Below are 16247 nucleotides of genomic sequence, written 5' to 3'. Positions count from 1 at the left end.
GAATGGAAAAAGACAATGAATGATGAGGTCATTCCTCTATGCAGGATAATTAGGAATCAAGAAGAATACAAAACTAGATGGTCATTTATCAAAATTATGTTGAGGATTTGGATGGGCAAAGGCAGGGCAAACTTTAAGAAACCCTCCTCTAGAAAAAGATATAAATTATTGGCGAATCTTTCATTGTTTTGGAATTTTTTTTTAAAAAATCTGTGAATCTCTCAATTTTTTTATTTTAAATATTATTTACATTGGCAATTATTTTGGAATCATAATTTTTTAGTAGAAAATATTGGCAAATATCAGTAGTAATAGGAAGTTCGCTAATCGTCATGGAATATTACAAATCAAAATTGAACATGTTTTATCTCATGGAAATTATGAGGATAATTACATTATATTTTAAATCAATAGAGAAAACTAAATATTGGTAATAAATCCCTGAAGTAACTAAGAATTATGATAATTATTGGTGAATTAATTTTAATTTCTTCGATAATATATAATATTTAGGTGAATCAAATCTAATCATGTATTGAATATTGTGGCGAATCTTTGAGTTTAAATTTTTTAATAAAATAAATTATTGAGCGATTTTAAATATTTAAGAACCAAATTTAATAAAAATGTGGCAATTTAGGTTGCATTAAATCTTGAATTATTAGCCAAATTACTAGCAAAAAATTTCTAAAATTCGCAAAATTACGAATATTCACCACTAAAAAACACCCTAGGCTAGGTGAGTTTGAGGAAGGAGAAATCTTAGCAGAAGGGATTGGACATTTGGAAGATATTTTGAATAACTTTGGAGGATTCTCTGGATGGAGGAAATCTCCCTCTATCGGAACCTCTTTTTGAAGAGATGTCCTTGAATGTGCTTGAACCTGCTTCTAACCAAATGGAACATGAAGTAGGCAAGGAAGAATTTAAATAAAAAACAGGTGAAAAGAAAACGACATCTCTTATTATGCCAACAGGTGTAGGTACTCGAAGAAGAAAATTGGAAATAGTATCTCTAAAATTGAAACCGGATGTTGGAACCCCAAAAAAATCTGGCAGAAAGACATCCGAAAATAAGAGAAACAAAAATTTTGCAGAATATCGCTATTGGGAAGCAAGTGACTATTCTGAATTTTACCCTTGAAAAGCAATGAATATCATAACTTGGAATATAAGGGGGATGGATAGCATCCATAAATTAGATGTAGTTAGAAATTTTGTTCAGGATCATAACCTAACATTATGGTGGTCCAAGAAATGAAGATGGAGAAAGGTAAAGCTAAAAGCCTGAAATCTTTTAATAACTATGGTCTTATGGCGAGTAGTTTTGAAGGAGCCTCAGGAGGAAACCTGGTCATGTGGAAGAATTCAATGTTTTCTGGATACTTGATGGATGCAAATAAGCACCTTATTGCAGTCAAGATCCAGAATTTATCTCAGGGAACTATTGGTGTGTAGTTAATATATATGCTCCTAATAACAAAAATGCTAGAAAAAAGTTCCGGCATTCTCCATCTGTGCTTATGAGTTTAGATTATAATGGTAAATGGATAATGTTGGGGGATTTTAATGTTCCTCTCTATAAATATGAAAAAAAAGGAGGAAATACTAGTCAATTGGAAGGTAGATTAGATCTTATGGACTTCCTTAATAGAGAAGGATTAATGGATATGGAACTCCAAGGTATTAACTTTACATGGAGCAATAAAAGAGTTGGAAATGATTGCATTCAAGCCCACTTGGACAAAGTCCTTATCTCTCTAGACTGGGCTAATGATTGTGTTTGCTCCCTCTCTGCTATTCAGACGATTGTCTCTGACCACTTTCCGCTCCAATTGAAGGTTTAGCCTTCTCAAGCTAGGAAGAATTTTCCATTTATGTTTGAGAAAATGTGGATGCAGCATCCAAACTTCAATTTTGTACTGGAAAAGTGGTGGAACATTAGTATTGAAGGCATTGCTCTGTTCCATGTTGCTTCCAAACTTAAGAATGTTAAAAAAGGGGTGAGAATGGAATAACAAGTCTTTTGGGAATATCTTTGAGAGTAAATTGAACTTGAATGATGAGCTTCAAATAATCCAAGACAGAATTCAGGTGGATGGTTATTTGGAGGAACTGATTAAAGAAGAAAATGAAAAGTTGGTAAAATACCATGATATTATATTTAAAGAGGATTTGGAGGCAGAGATCTAGGTCTATCTAGCTTGAAGAAGGTGATAGAAATACTAAATTTTTTCATCTAACTACAATGAAACATAGGGCTAAGAATCGTATTTCCAGCCTTTCGCCTAGAAAACGTGCCAAGTCCTTTTGATGATAACAAAAAGGTAACTCAAAATATGATAATAGTCCATAATAAACCCACCACTTGCCATAATAATGTGCAAAATCTCACAATAATCTTTCCTTCAATTGCATTAGTCATGTCATAATTAATGATCGCCATCAACTCGCTTTCCTTGTTGAGGTTATCACTCCATGTCAGCTTTTCATCCATGTAGACACCTTTATTAGCTATGCAGTCAACCAATTTATTGCCTTCTCGGAAATTATGAGATATGATTACTTTATCAAACTTTTTTTAATCAAATTTTTAATTTTCCATAATACTTCCATCAATATTCCACGTAATTGTGTTTTTATTATTCAACATATTAATTATGTTTAAAGAATCCCCTTCTAGCCATAAATTCCTATAACCAGTTTCCATTGCCATTTTGACTGCAATAGCCTCAACTTTATGACTAGTTGAGTGACAAATAGGGATAGCCACAACATCCCCCACTCTGCTATAATGGTCTCTCAAGACTCCACCACACCCAACTCTTCCAGGGTTCCCTTTGGCAGAACCATCGAAATTAGCTTTCAACCAACCCTGAGGAGGGGATCTCCATATCACACCCTATCTGTGCTTATTATGTTTTGTACTAGTTTCTGTTATTTTCATTGGATTGCTTATATGCACTTCATTACTATTTTTATTCTGAGATATAAATTAATCTTTGATTGCGCTGATAATATTTTGACCCACCACCCATTTAGGAGTTTCTTTATTTCTGAAAATTTTGTTGTTCATTTCTTTCCAGAGACACCAACAACGATGGGGGAGAGATATATTCCAAAGAAATCCAATTTCAAGTCCTCTGGCAAGACATTTCCAATTCTGAAAACACTTACCAATATTACTAGGCTGAACCCACCAAATATTCCGATATTGAAGGAGGGAATCCCAAACATTCTGGCTGTAGCTACAATTCATGAAAAGGTGATTCATGTCTTCAATTTCCATCTTACATAGGGAACATCTGTTCACTATATAAATACCTCCTTTTTGAAAATTATCCTGAGCTAAAATTTTATTTTTGAAGCATAGTCCAAAAGAAGATATTAATTTTAGTGATTATACCTTCTATCAAAGCTCTAGCCCATAGGGGGGGATTGATCTTCTCCTCATAAATAAAAAAAGTTCTATCCCCCACACCATGGTATCCTCCTTGTTAGGATAAAGGCTACATGAATTAAGGGAAATTTGAATACTAGAAGAACTTTGGCAAAACTCAACAATATTAACCCATCCATTGATAGTCTAGTAGTCCACCACAAACTCTCCAAAAAGTTGTTTACATCTTTTTGTAGGAATCATTTCATCGAAATCATCCAACAAAGGATGATCCAAAAGCCACTCATCTTCCCAAAATCTTGCCTTTCTTCCATCCTCAACTTTCCACTTACAACCTTTATTCAGAATATGTTTAGACCCTTGAACTGTTCCCCAAATAGTAGAGGAACTAGAGATAATAGGATAGGACAGAAAGTCAGAAATAGAAGGAGAATTATAGAGGTACTTATGTCTCCAGATAGAGCTCCATTCTTTATCATCATGGTACAGTCTCCATCCTTGTTTAGCTAACAGAACTTTATTTATACTTCTCATAGATTTGATGCCCAATCCTCCTTCAATATTAGGTTTACAAACCTTTTCCCAAGCTATCAAAGCCATTCTCTTTTTTTCTTCAGTTCCAGACCACAAAAAAATTCCTTTGAATTTTATCAATAGCATTTGCAAATTTAGTTGGATTTTTTCATCTAACGATGATGAAATATAGGGCTAAGAATTGTATTTTCCATTTTTGTTATCATCAGAAGGACTTGGCATGTTTTCTGGGCGAAAAGCTTATTTGAGGTTAAACATATCTTGTCTCCTATGAAAGTTACTATTTTTTATAGAATTTACGGAGCTGGTTGCACTATGGGTGGGGAGTTGAGGAAACATGAGCCTTCTGGCTGCAAAGAATGGAAAGTGAAACATGCAGTGTGGGAGATTCTCTAGAAGGGCAAAGTGACAACGTACATTAAGAAGTTGCACGACTACAAACTGCACATTACTGTTTACTTCTTCAAGAATTGGTCTGAGGAAAGGGTTACTCTTCGTGGGGTAATATTGGATTTGACAGAGGAGTTTATAGCAGAGATAACTAGTCTTCCTTTGGAGGGCTTAAAATTCAAAAAGGAAACCAGTATATCAAATATTGCTTTCAAGAAATTTCTCGAAAATGAAGAGGAGGAAAAAAGGCTTGTGAAGAATGAGGACTTCTATGCCTTGGACCAAATTAAGGTAATCTGGCAAGACGTTTAATCTTGTGTCCGTGAGTATTTTATTTTGGATGGTAGATTGAAAAGGGTTCATAAATTCCATTTTGTGTGTTTGAACCATTTTCAATATAAGGATAGGTTGTCCTTTCCCTACTAGAAATTTTCTCTACTAAATAGTCTCTAGGCCCATAGAAAGAAAGAGACCAGGCTTGTGCTCCATGAAGGACTTATTTTGTTGATTGAAAATTACTGTAGAAAAATGCACTGAAGCTTTCACTTGTAGTGGAGAAGAGAAAATCGGTTGGTAATGAGCCTCCTCACAAGATGAGTGCTAAGAAAATTAGAAACAACACTGTGAAAAACGAGGAGGGTTGTAGCGATAGTAAGTAAAAAGGAGATTAAGGTGGAGAAAAATAAGAAAGCTAACGAGGAAGCTATGTAGTCTGAGAAAAGTGCAGATGAAGAGGATGAAACTGAAATTGGGTATCTTAGTTCTAACTTGGACGGGTATTCTGCTAGTTGGGGTATCTCTGTGGTTAAAAATGATGGGGGAAGTAGCAAAGAGGGGAATATGGAGTCAAAGTCAATTTTAGAACCTTTGGGACAGAATGAGAATATTTTGAATCAAAGTGAAAGGCCTATACCCACTAAAAAGGAAATAATTGCACCCACTAAAAAGAAATAACTGATGCCAAGCTCCTAGTAGATTCTGACAAGGAGAAGAATGAAGAGGTAAAAGCCCTTATCATTAAAGAGTAGAATTTGAATAAGGAGAATCAGAAGGAGAGGACGACTCAAGAGGGTTTAAAGTTTAAACAATGAAAATTAGTTACATCTTAAGGAAACCTAAGAAGTGACTACTAATTCAGAGAAAAGGTCTGATGATGAGACTAGAGATGAAAATAATACAGTGAAACTATCTTTTGAATTTTCTCCACAAGGCTAAGTTGAAAGATGACGCCTCTCTCTAGGTCGACTCTTGGCTCTATAATGAAATTATTGTTCTTAAGAAAAAAATGGAAGAGCTCCAGAGAGATTTGGATGAAGAAAAAATGAAGAGAGTCCAGCTAGAGAATCAGGTAGGTAACATCCCTGAGAGGTTGAAGGCCTAGAATTGGAACTTCGCCAACTGGTAAAAGATAGTGGGCAAAGAATGGACATGGTGACTTCCAGCTTATGTGTTGCTGCTGCAAGTATAGGTAAAAGGAGCAATGAGGAGATTATGCCCCTTGTTGCTGTTGCTGTCAAGATTCCGGGCAGCCCTAGCAAAAGAATGAGACAAAGCACGAAGAAAGCTGCGGTTGAGGCTTCTGGTTCTATTGTAGAAGACATCCTTTAGGGTATTGTGGAGGCTGGTAAGGATGTAGCCAAGGTTATCAAAGAACTAGTTTAGTTGCTGGTTCTAGTCTCTGGTTGGGCAGCTGGTCTTGGTTTTCCTGTTTTCGTTTTGTTTCCAACCTTAATTTGCTGTTTACTTTAGGTTCCAGGTCCTTGTAAAACGTGGTTTTGTTCTTTGAATAGTTTCATTGTAGGTTCCAGGTCCTTGTGAAACCTGGTTTTTGTTGTTTATGTGAACTTAGGTTCCAGGTCCTTGTTAAACCTGGGGTACTTTTCTCGTATATCTTACTTGCTGTAAGGGGTTTTGGGTCCTTTCAAAATCTGTTTTTGCCTTAATTTAAAACATAATTTCTACAATATTATTTGTTGTATTTAAGTTTATTCATTCATTCTTTTATTGTAATTTAATTATTCTTTTATTGTTTTAAATCTTATATGAGATCTTATTTTATTGATAATAGATTATATATATGCTATTAATTATATTGTAAGAATTATTTTTTATTGTTATTTCTTATTTTTATATTTTAATATATGATTTTATTATTATTATTTATTTAACAATTTGTATTATCTAACTATTATCAAAATTCTCTCCTAAAATGGGGACAAGACATTGCTACTTCAACTAGGAAAACTTTTACCCAAGAGACCTACACTATGCTTGCACAAGGCACAAACAGGTTGGCACTTTGTAATTGTTTGACAGCATCTTTAAAAGCTTGGAACACCTCTATGTCCTTGATGGTGTACCATGCTAGAGACTCATCTTGCAGGCATATCACACCAAGATGGTTGAGACATGTTGGTGTTACCAAGATATTAGTATCATTTAAGCAAAATTTCTTCTTGCAATATATACATGCAAACATTGAGTGCCACATGTAGTCCTGCATTCCTTTTCTGAATCTCTTTGCATCTCATTTAGTAGTAACGTGGCCTTGGAAATCCTTCAGTTTGGATTTCTTGAGCGTACTACCTACGATAAAGTGCCAACATGATTCTGAGTTTGTTGTGGCAGATAGGTTCTCCAAGATTACATGCAAGGAAAGCCTCATTGATGGCCTACATTTGGGTCTGTTTGGACCTTGCCAACATCAATCATCTCGGAACTTGATTCACAATTTCTTTTTCAACAAACTCTATGGCAAATGTTACATGCTTTTGGATCAATCCACAACCTTTCGTCCACAAACAAATGCCTACAAGAATGAGAAGTTGATAAGGCACATAAATAAGAAGTTGACAATGCACATAATATTTTGCAGCACATTTGGAGTTTAGAAAAACAGGTATAATAAATATTCACATGCTAGCAACAGAAATATAAAGAATGCCTCAACGTCCATTGCACACTTCACTTATTTGATATTTCATATCGATGACAATGTTTGGTTGTATCTCTAGAAGGAATGCTTCAAGGATCTATGCCGAAAATTCTTCTTGCCACGATCCTTCACCATTCTCTGTAACCAGTGAGAATGCCTTTATTCTTGTTTTCCAACAATACTTGGCATCCACTGGGTATACAATGGAAAACTTCTTAGGTGATACTTTCCCCTTTCTCTAGAGCTAGCAGTAGCCCAACATGCTTTGAAATCGGATCTTGCACATTTGCATACTGCTACAAGGGACAAAATCATTGGCAACCACAATCACTCATACTTGCCACAGCACACGGTGGTTGTCTTGCTGGGCGACTTGCAGATTAGGGTAAGTGGTATGATCTTTAGCAACCGCATGTGCAATTTTGTTAGCTCATTTGCATGGCAATGCGATGGGGGCCATTGCTTCTGGAGGAAGGGAAAACAAAGAAGTGCAATCTGTTGCACTGGTCTTGTCAGTACACTCATCACTACACTGCACTAGTTGTGCAACTCTGCGCATATTGCTTGTGCACAACTGCACAGCATTATTTAAGCACATCATTTGGCACTGCACATGGCTGCGCATGATTGTGTCTAGTTTAATTATACATTTGTGACATATGGTCGCATTGAATCACTGGAGATTGCATCATATGGATTTCACACATGTAAAGTCCCATTCACGTATACCATGTGGTCATATGGGACACATGCCAACATCTACATGGTGCTTAGTTGACGGCCCAATTGTAATACCATGTATAAGTACCTGCTTGTACATCGCACATAATTGGAGTGAAATCTACAGCCACATGTAAACCCTCTTCAAAATGTTTTCCCTAGTCTTTAGGAATAGAATTGACATATCTGCAAGAAGCCTTATGTGCATTTGATTGTGTGGTTGGTTTGCATCTGTTTTTCACATGCATGTTTTACACATACATGTGAGTGACCTCGTTACAGGATGTTGCCATTTTAATAAGAAATTTGTTACCAACTATTTGATTGTGTGGGAACACCCACATAAGCTCCAGTTGGCAACTGATATCAGTAACATTGATTGCACCAATTTAGAAATCATTCATCTGCATGTTGAGATGCGTGACATCGCCATCTTCTGAGACCATTCTCTGCACATTTTGAAATAGGTAACATGTGGATTGATTGTCATATAGGAAATATTATGGCAATTCTTGAGACTTGCCACCATTATAAGGTCTTACAATTTCAGTTATACATGGAATTTATAGTTGATATGCTGCGAGGCTTACTTGGACTGGTTATAAAGCTTGGTATGTTCTGCCCAGCCCATGCATGTGACAGCTCATTTATAAGAGAATTGGTGCCTACAGTTGTCAAGTCACAAACACATACCTGCATTCTCTGGCAGCTGATTGCAGCAACGTGGATTTCAATGGATTTGGGTTGTAGCCCGCTCCTTATCTTGTTAATTAATAATTACTAGTTAATAGATCAAGATTGCCCTCTACACCACTTGGGATTCATATTGTCTAGAGTGTTGTTGAGTGTCATGTACTGTGGCTTCCATGTTTGCTGATAACATATTAGTTTTCTCTATTTGGTTTCTTTTAGAACTCTATGCTGCTTCTAGTAGAACCAGGTTAGTTTAAATCTCAAATATACATAATCGTCAGACTAATGTTTTTTTTAATTAGTTTGTATTTGTTGTTGACTTCCTTGCATATTGATAAATAAATATGCTTTGTCTGCATTTTGTCATAGTCTAGTTTACTGAAGTAAATTGAAATTGTCCCTTTTCTCATCGACATTGTTTGGATGGCATTAACTGCCATTTGTATACCAAGATTATGCTTTTTAGTTTTTTCCTCGATAAATGCCACTGATATTGTTTTTTGGTGTACAGAAAGCTTGAACAGCTTTCCTCGGCGGACACAGAGTTCTGTTGAGGTTCAAAACCAGACAGCACAGCAACAAGAAGATAGTGTGTTGGGGACTCCTAGTAGTGAACAAGGTGCAGGTCAGGCTTCTATCATGCAGCCTGCCACAGGCAATGTTACTAACAATGTAAATAATTCAGTCAACATTTCATTCCATACAAAATCAGCAAGTAGCATAGCAGTCCCGCCACATCCAAACTCAACAAACCCCAGGCTGGGTAGTCTCTTGAGCACTGTCACAAGTTCTTTTGCAAGCATTGTTGAGGTTCCTCCAAATTCTTTGCAGCAGTCACATGTGAGCCCTGTTTCATCTTTCCCTAAATCAATGTCGCTGGGTTCAAATCCTCTGCAAGTTGCTGCTTCTTCTATTCAACCAACCACATCCGTTCAATTTAGCCCTCTTAATGCTAATGCCAATAATGTTCTGCAACAGCATTCTGTGCAAGCTGTAGAGCATCATCAGAGTGACTCAGAAAGTTCCGTTCAGCACATCATACAGGAGATGATGATGTCATCTCAATTAAATGGAGGATCCCCTTTTCAACCAGGTGTTAGGGGGTCTAACATTGGAGGCAATCTAGGTGTAAATATGGGAATAAGCAACTCAATGTGTGAGATGAAGAGTTTGAATGGAATGATCCCAATAGGTAATGGTTCTGTAGCTCTTAAAAGTGCAAATGGCACAATTGGAAACCATTTTTCTGGCAATACAAATGCTGAAACAAACAGCATGGGAGGAATTGGTTCAATGCCTGGCTCAACAAATAATATTATGTCCCTGGGCCACAGTATTACTATGTCTAATAACACAATGACATTGAATGGGAGGGTCAACATAACTTCCATGCCTCAAAATCTTATTATACAGGATTCTAATTTCAACCTGCGGCGGGATTTGGGAGGGAATAGATTGTTGAATAGCTTTAATAATTCACATGGCTTCAACAACATGCACTTTGATTGGAAATCTCCTTAAAGAGGGAACTTTAACTTCCACTGAAAACTCTGCCTGTTAACAAAGGTTTGTGGGTTATATAGCATTTGTAGAAAAACACAATGCTAATGATATCAGTCCTAATCAGCGTCAGTTAATTCAGCTCCAGTAATTCTAGTTGGATTGAACAATGTCATGATGGCGAAGGATATTTATTCATGGTGCCATCAAGTTGCACTGTTCGAGGTTCAGGTTAATTTATTTAGGCCAACTCTTTGGCCACAGATAGAATATGCATTAATCCACTAACACCCTCACTGGGAGAAGTTTCCCAGCTTCAAGATGAGAGTTCTTGTAAGGGGCTCCTACCTCCACTGATATTTTTGTAACTATATCAAATTATCAATCGCCCAACAGATTGGGGATTATGGCGCAGTCAGAAGCACCAGTTTTTGCAGCGATAACTTTAGCTCAAAGCAAGATAGTTTATACTTCTTATTCTTCCCAAATGTCTTCATCTTATTCTTCCCAAATGTCTTCGTCTAGAACGGACTTTATACAAAAGCACTACTAGTTTGTAATTTATTCATAATTCATATGCTTGCTTCAGCTTTAACAGAACTTTCCTGGTGGGATTTCATAAGTTTTTTTGGAGAAGGCGTAATGCAGTACATTCAGTGCAGGTGTAATGTTCTTTTGAATTTGGGAAGTTGAGCATGTATTAGGGAAAACGTTATCCAGCAGAATCTCTTTGGGGTTTGCATGCAAACATGCAAGTGTTTGTCTGCCAATTGCCTGCTTGCCTTTGCTCTTGGCATTGTGTGGCCGACATATTTCTTCATTCTTTCTGTGCAGGATAAATAGTAAAACTAGAAAACAAACAACACAGAGGGTGTTCTTTAGATTTGTTCACTAAATTAAGTAGTTTAGACTTCGTAACGCAAATAATTGTCAATAGTCCATTCACACTGTTGCGTTCCTCTTCATATTTTAAATTTGCTGGATGAGACTCTTTTTAAGAAAAGTATATAAAATGCAAGCACTTATATCAAACAACTAGATGATACCCTCTAAAATAGCACGATGTGAAATTGAATTTGAAGCAAGCTATATTCTGTATCTGGTTGGATATGTTTCTGGAAGTATTCAAACTTAGAATGAATGAAAGCCTCCGTTACTTAGGAAATAGGAATACAACTTAAATGGGAGAATAGACAGAGCGAGCATGGGGTATACTTATGTTTCTGTTAAACGAATTGTACTCCAACAAAACTGCGAAGGAACGTACTCATATGCAGAGCTTTACGTGTAATTAAAATGAGAGAAATATGAGTCTTATACAGTGATAAAATATCCTATGTGATATTTGTAGTCCTTGCGTTATACAACTGTATTAGGTAATAATGATATTAGAAACCCACTTTATGACAAGTTTTAAAACTCTGTTAAATGCCCAGGTGTGAAAATCTTCCAGGGTTATATAATAGTCATTTAATCAACATTTCACCTTTTTTTTTTCCAATCAATGAAGAATTGCGATACTTACATGCAGTTCAATTTTAAGTGAACGGTCTAAACTTTCATCCTGTCTTATTCAGCTAAATTTTGATCCTTTGCCATGCACAGTTAAAACTTGGCTGGATGGATGTTAAGGTTCACAAAACCTAAAATTGTCTAAGGACTACAATTAAAACCAATTGATAGTTAAAACAAAACCTCTATAAGAGCTCCAGTCCAGTCCCTGCCTTGTGCTATTGAAAATTAAAATCTACCCTTCATGATTTGGCATAGACTAGAAAAGTTTTAAAACTAATATTTTTAAAAAATTTAATAAGATCTAGTTATTTCTTATTTTGCTATTTTGCTACTTTCTATTTTCTATTTTCTGTGTATTTAAAGAAGTTACAAAACTAATAACTAATAGATTGAATATTTATATATTATTCTATTGTTTTAAGAGTAGTTTTCTATTAGCAAATTCCACAATATAAATTCTAATATAAATTTAAAGATAATTCCAATATAAATTTAGAGATAAAATAACAATTTAAAGTCAATTTAACAATTCCAATATAAATTTAAAGATAAAATAAAATATTTTTAATTTTGAATGGAATGTGAATGCACAGCTATAGATTGTCAAGTGATTACTATTTCACGTGGTCATAATTGAGTATTTGAGCATTTGTGGATATTGTCCTAAGACCAACGTAATTTCTATGTTTGAAGAAATAAGAATTGATTGATCAGTAATAAAAATAATTTATATATTTATATATAAGTATCACAATATTTTATTTGATTTTTTTAACATATATTCAAATATATATTTATATATACTAAATTTTAGTAATATAAATTAATTTTAAAAAAAAAAGATGAAAAAGGTTAGTGCTAATTTTAAAATCATACTTTCTTTATCCTAAAATTCTAATTTAGATTTTAAAAATAATAATATATGTACTTAAATGTCACAAGTTATCATATTCACTTTTATTATTTCTAATAAATTAAAACATGAACTATATATATTTTTTGAAAAATGATATATTTTTATACAAATTCAAATTATATATTGATACATTTCTATAATATAAATATATTAAATTATATATTTCATAAAAAAATTGATACTTTTTAAGTGGCATGTTAATGTAATTTGGGAATAAATACTATAGCTAAATTTTATCACTTCAGAAAATAGATTTACTATATAAATATCTAAGAAGAGTTTATGTAATATTTATATAAAATTGAAAATTTTAAAAATATCAATATTTACACAAGTAATATATGATTTTGAAACGTATACAAGAGACTCTAACTATAAAACCTAGATTATAAAATCAGATTAATCCTCACCATCTAATTAAAAGATTTGCCAATGCTACGAAATGCAAGAATTCTAACATAGTTTAAAATTGAAATTGTAAGAAAACAATTAAAAGAAAATCTAATGAAATAATTCAAGAGAGCTTGATACGAATGAGATTACCATAAACCAAAGAGAGCTTTTCAAGGATTAACAAAAGCGGAGATGGGAATATTTTGAAAGGGGAAACAAAGAAAACTCCTTGTGAATAATATGAATGAGGCAAATGCTTAAAGTATGGAGCGAGGGAGGGAAGGAGGGACGGAGGGAATAACTACATAGTGATTGTGTGTTGTAAAGAATGAGAGAGGAGCATCTGTTATATAAAGATCGGAAGAAGAGTCATTTACCCATGTGAATGCTTGCCACATTTATAAATGTGTGCATAACAAGTATCATAATCTTTTTAAGGAGGAATAACTATTTTGCTTATAAAAGGAATTACAAAAATGAGTTGCCCTCACAAATGGACAAAAGCACAAGTAAAATGTCCTCACATGTGAACAAGTGGACAAGCTGCATAGGGATTCCTTGGTTTATCCCATTTAATAGCTAAATACAACCAAGGAAAGATTACTAATTCTAACACCCCTTTTAATCTTTACTCAGGTAAATTACAAGGGGTATCAAAACCAATCTACAATAATACTTGATCTTTGAAATGTCTTCAATTGTGCAAGAGGTTTCTTATCAACATGGATACATCTTTGTTGAGCCAAGAGAATTGAATAGGTCCTTTGAATGTGTGACATCTTCAATTGGATTTGTGGTGCAAAGGGTACGTACAAAAAATAATGATGTCTTGTATGTGCCTTGATGGATTACCTGACAAATAGAAACAAGAAACAAGGAAACTATCCACAAGGTGAATTTAATCTTATATTCAAGTTAGCAATCCTTTTGAATAAGGATAAGAAAACTCTCATAGAGACAAAATGGAATAGAGATGAAAAAGCGACCTGTCACCACAAAGAAAAGAAGTTAACTTGACATCAAGATAATCATGTGCTCAAAATATCAAAAGAAGAACAATTTAGAGATTATGGTATTGATCAATGCTCTCATGAAAAATAATATACTAATGCATAAATGACCACAGACCAGGCCAACCACTGAATCCTGCATGAACAATGGATCAATCGTATGGATATAGACAACTCACTAATAAATCATCCCACTGCAAGTTAATGGGTTACAACACCACAACTTACATGACTCACGATCTAATCAATGAAGTATGCATAGCATTATTACATTAGTATATTTATTAAAGCAATATAAGAGAGACATGAATAAATCAAAAGAACATGCAATCTAAGTACCATATCAACTCGAGATCCTAGTTTACCAAGTATGATTGATAGGTACCAAAGGGGAGGATTATGAGGAGTAGCAACATATTGCCTTCAGGATGGATCAAATCATTAGAAATTGGAGGAAAACTCCAAGAATAACATCCTCTTCATGAGGAGCAAAATAAAACAACATGGAGGGAAACTCCATAAATATGAACTTTCATAGTTGATAAAATATAATCAAATGGAGGGAAATTCCATAAATATGAACTTTCATAGTTGATAAAATATAATCAAATGGAGGGAAACTCCATGTAAATGCCATCTTTCAAAGTAGAGCAAATAGAACCGAATGGAGGGAAAGCCCATATAAACACCATCTTTTAAAGTAGAGTAAATAGAACCAAATGGAGGGAAACTCTACACAAATATCATCTTTTCAAAGTGGAACAAATAGAATCAATTGGAGGGAAACTCCATATAAATACCATCTTTTCAAAGTGGAACAAATATAATCTAATGGAGGGAAACTCCATATAAATATCATCCTTTCAAAGTGGAATAAATAGAATCAAATGGAGGGAAACTCCATATAAAGTAAGTGCACACCATTATAAGATAAAGGGATACTCCACGGGCCAGATAAGGCAACTATGTGTCAGTTATACTGAGGGAACCTTCATGATATGAATCAGATATAATTGAGGGGACCTTCATAGTTAACCTTGAAAAATTGGCTCCCTATGCAACTTACATAACAATACAAATACCTTCATAACAATCAATGGTATCAACCATGAAGTGCCAACATGGGCATGACATGATGTTATAAAAGTATTAAATTGCACCTATGCACAAATTAGTAGAGCATAGTAGAAATTGAAGGCAATTGTGTATAATAACTCCTTATAAAAAATACTCCGAGGAATATGTAGAGATAAATTGGAAGAGGAATAAGCAAAATATAAATGTATGAATATAAGGTAAAAAAAAATCCCATTGAGGGTGAACATTAACTGATTTATGAATTGAAGTATTGAACATATTTATTTAACACAAGAATGTACCCATAATTTACTAATCACTACAAACACAATAGCTTGTATATTTATTGAGGTATATATGTGTGCACCCATATATACTTGAACAAATATACCCTTGAAAGAATATATACTCAAATAGCTTAAACTATTTGAAAGAGTTAATAATTCTATGTGCATTGGATAAATCAAAGATTGTTCTTTAGATCAAATACCATATGTCAAGGAAAATTTGAATACAAAAAAAGGTAGTTTGGAAAATGTTTACCCCCTTTGAAAACTTCAATTTCCCTTGTTTTGAAAAAAAACTTGAAAAAAGATTTCTTTGTGAAATACAAAAAACTTTTTACTTAAAATTGAATATATATGCCTCAAAATGAAACAAACATTTATTTATTTAGAAAACTTGAACAATAGTTCTAATTGTTGGAAAAAATAAATCTAACACTCAAACTTATTTTGTTTGTAGATTTGAGATAAGAGAGAGCAAAACACTTTAGTAGAAGATTTTCTACATTTAAGATTTTGAAAAAAAAGCTAAATTTTGGACTTTAGGAGAAATGAAACTCAAACAATACCTCAATCAATCTCATTCAAGTAAAAGTGTTCCAAACAATAGTCTAATAAAACATATCATGCAAGGTGTTACCTGCATTGGGCTTTTAAAGATTCAATTGTACAACCCAAATAAGTGGAAAGACTTGTAGGAGCGATAAAGTGGAGTCACAAAAGACTAAGAAATATATTATATTAGTAGAGATGATTAATAAGACAATGTAATTTTTTTGGAAAGAACCTTTATGTAACATAGATGTAATAATGAATTCAAAATTTGAAAATAAATAAATCCCCTTCTTTATATAAAACAAACTTCCTATTAAAAATAATA

General features: G+C 34.0%; 1 protein-coding gene across 1 annotated transcript in view; it reads left to right on the top strand.

Moving 5' to 3' along the window:
- Nucleotides 1-10891, top strand: part of SEU (SEUSS transcriptional co-regulator) — an 87505-nt gene extending 76614 nt beyond the window's left edge. The window contains exon 10 of the mRNA XM_089820881.1: nucleotides 9184-10891. Within this exon, the coding sequence (XP_089677007.1) occupies nucleotides 9184-10193 (1010 nt within the window). The 3' untranslated portion in view covers nucleotides 10194-10891. The remainder of the gene's footprint in view (nucleotides 1-9183) is intronic.
- Nucleotides 10892-16247: the final 5356 nt, after the last annotated feature.

This window comes from Cupressus sempervirens, chromosome 3 (genome assembly GCF_028749045.1).
Source record: "Cupressus sempervirens isolate cs-2001-9-10 chromosome 3, ASM2874904v1, whole genome shotgun sequence".
NCBI classification, from domain to species: domain Eukaryota; kingdom Viridiplantae; phylum Streptophyta; class Pinopsida; order Cupressales; family Cupressaceae; genus Cupressus; species Cupressus sempervirens.
Note: the sequence above shows the minus strand (reverse complement) of the source record. Positions and strands in the feature narration are given on the sequence as shown.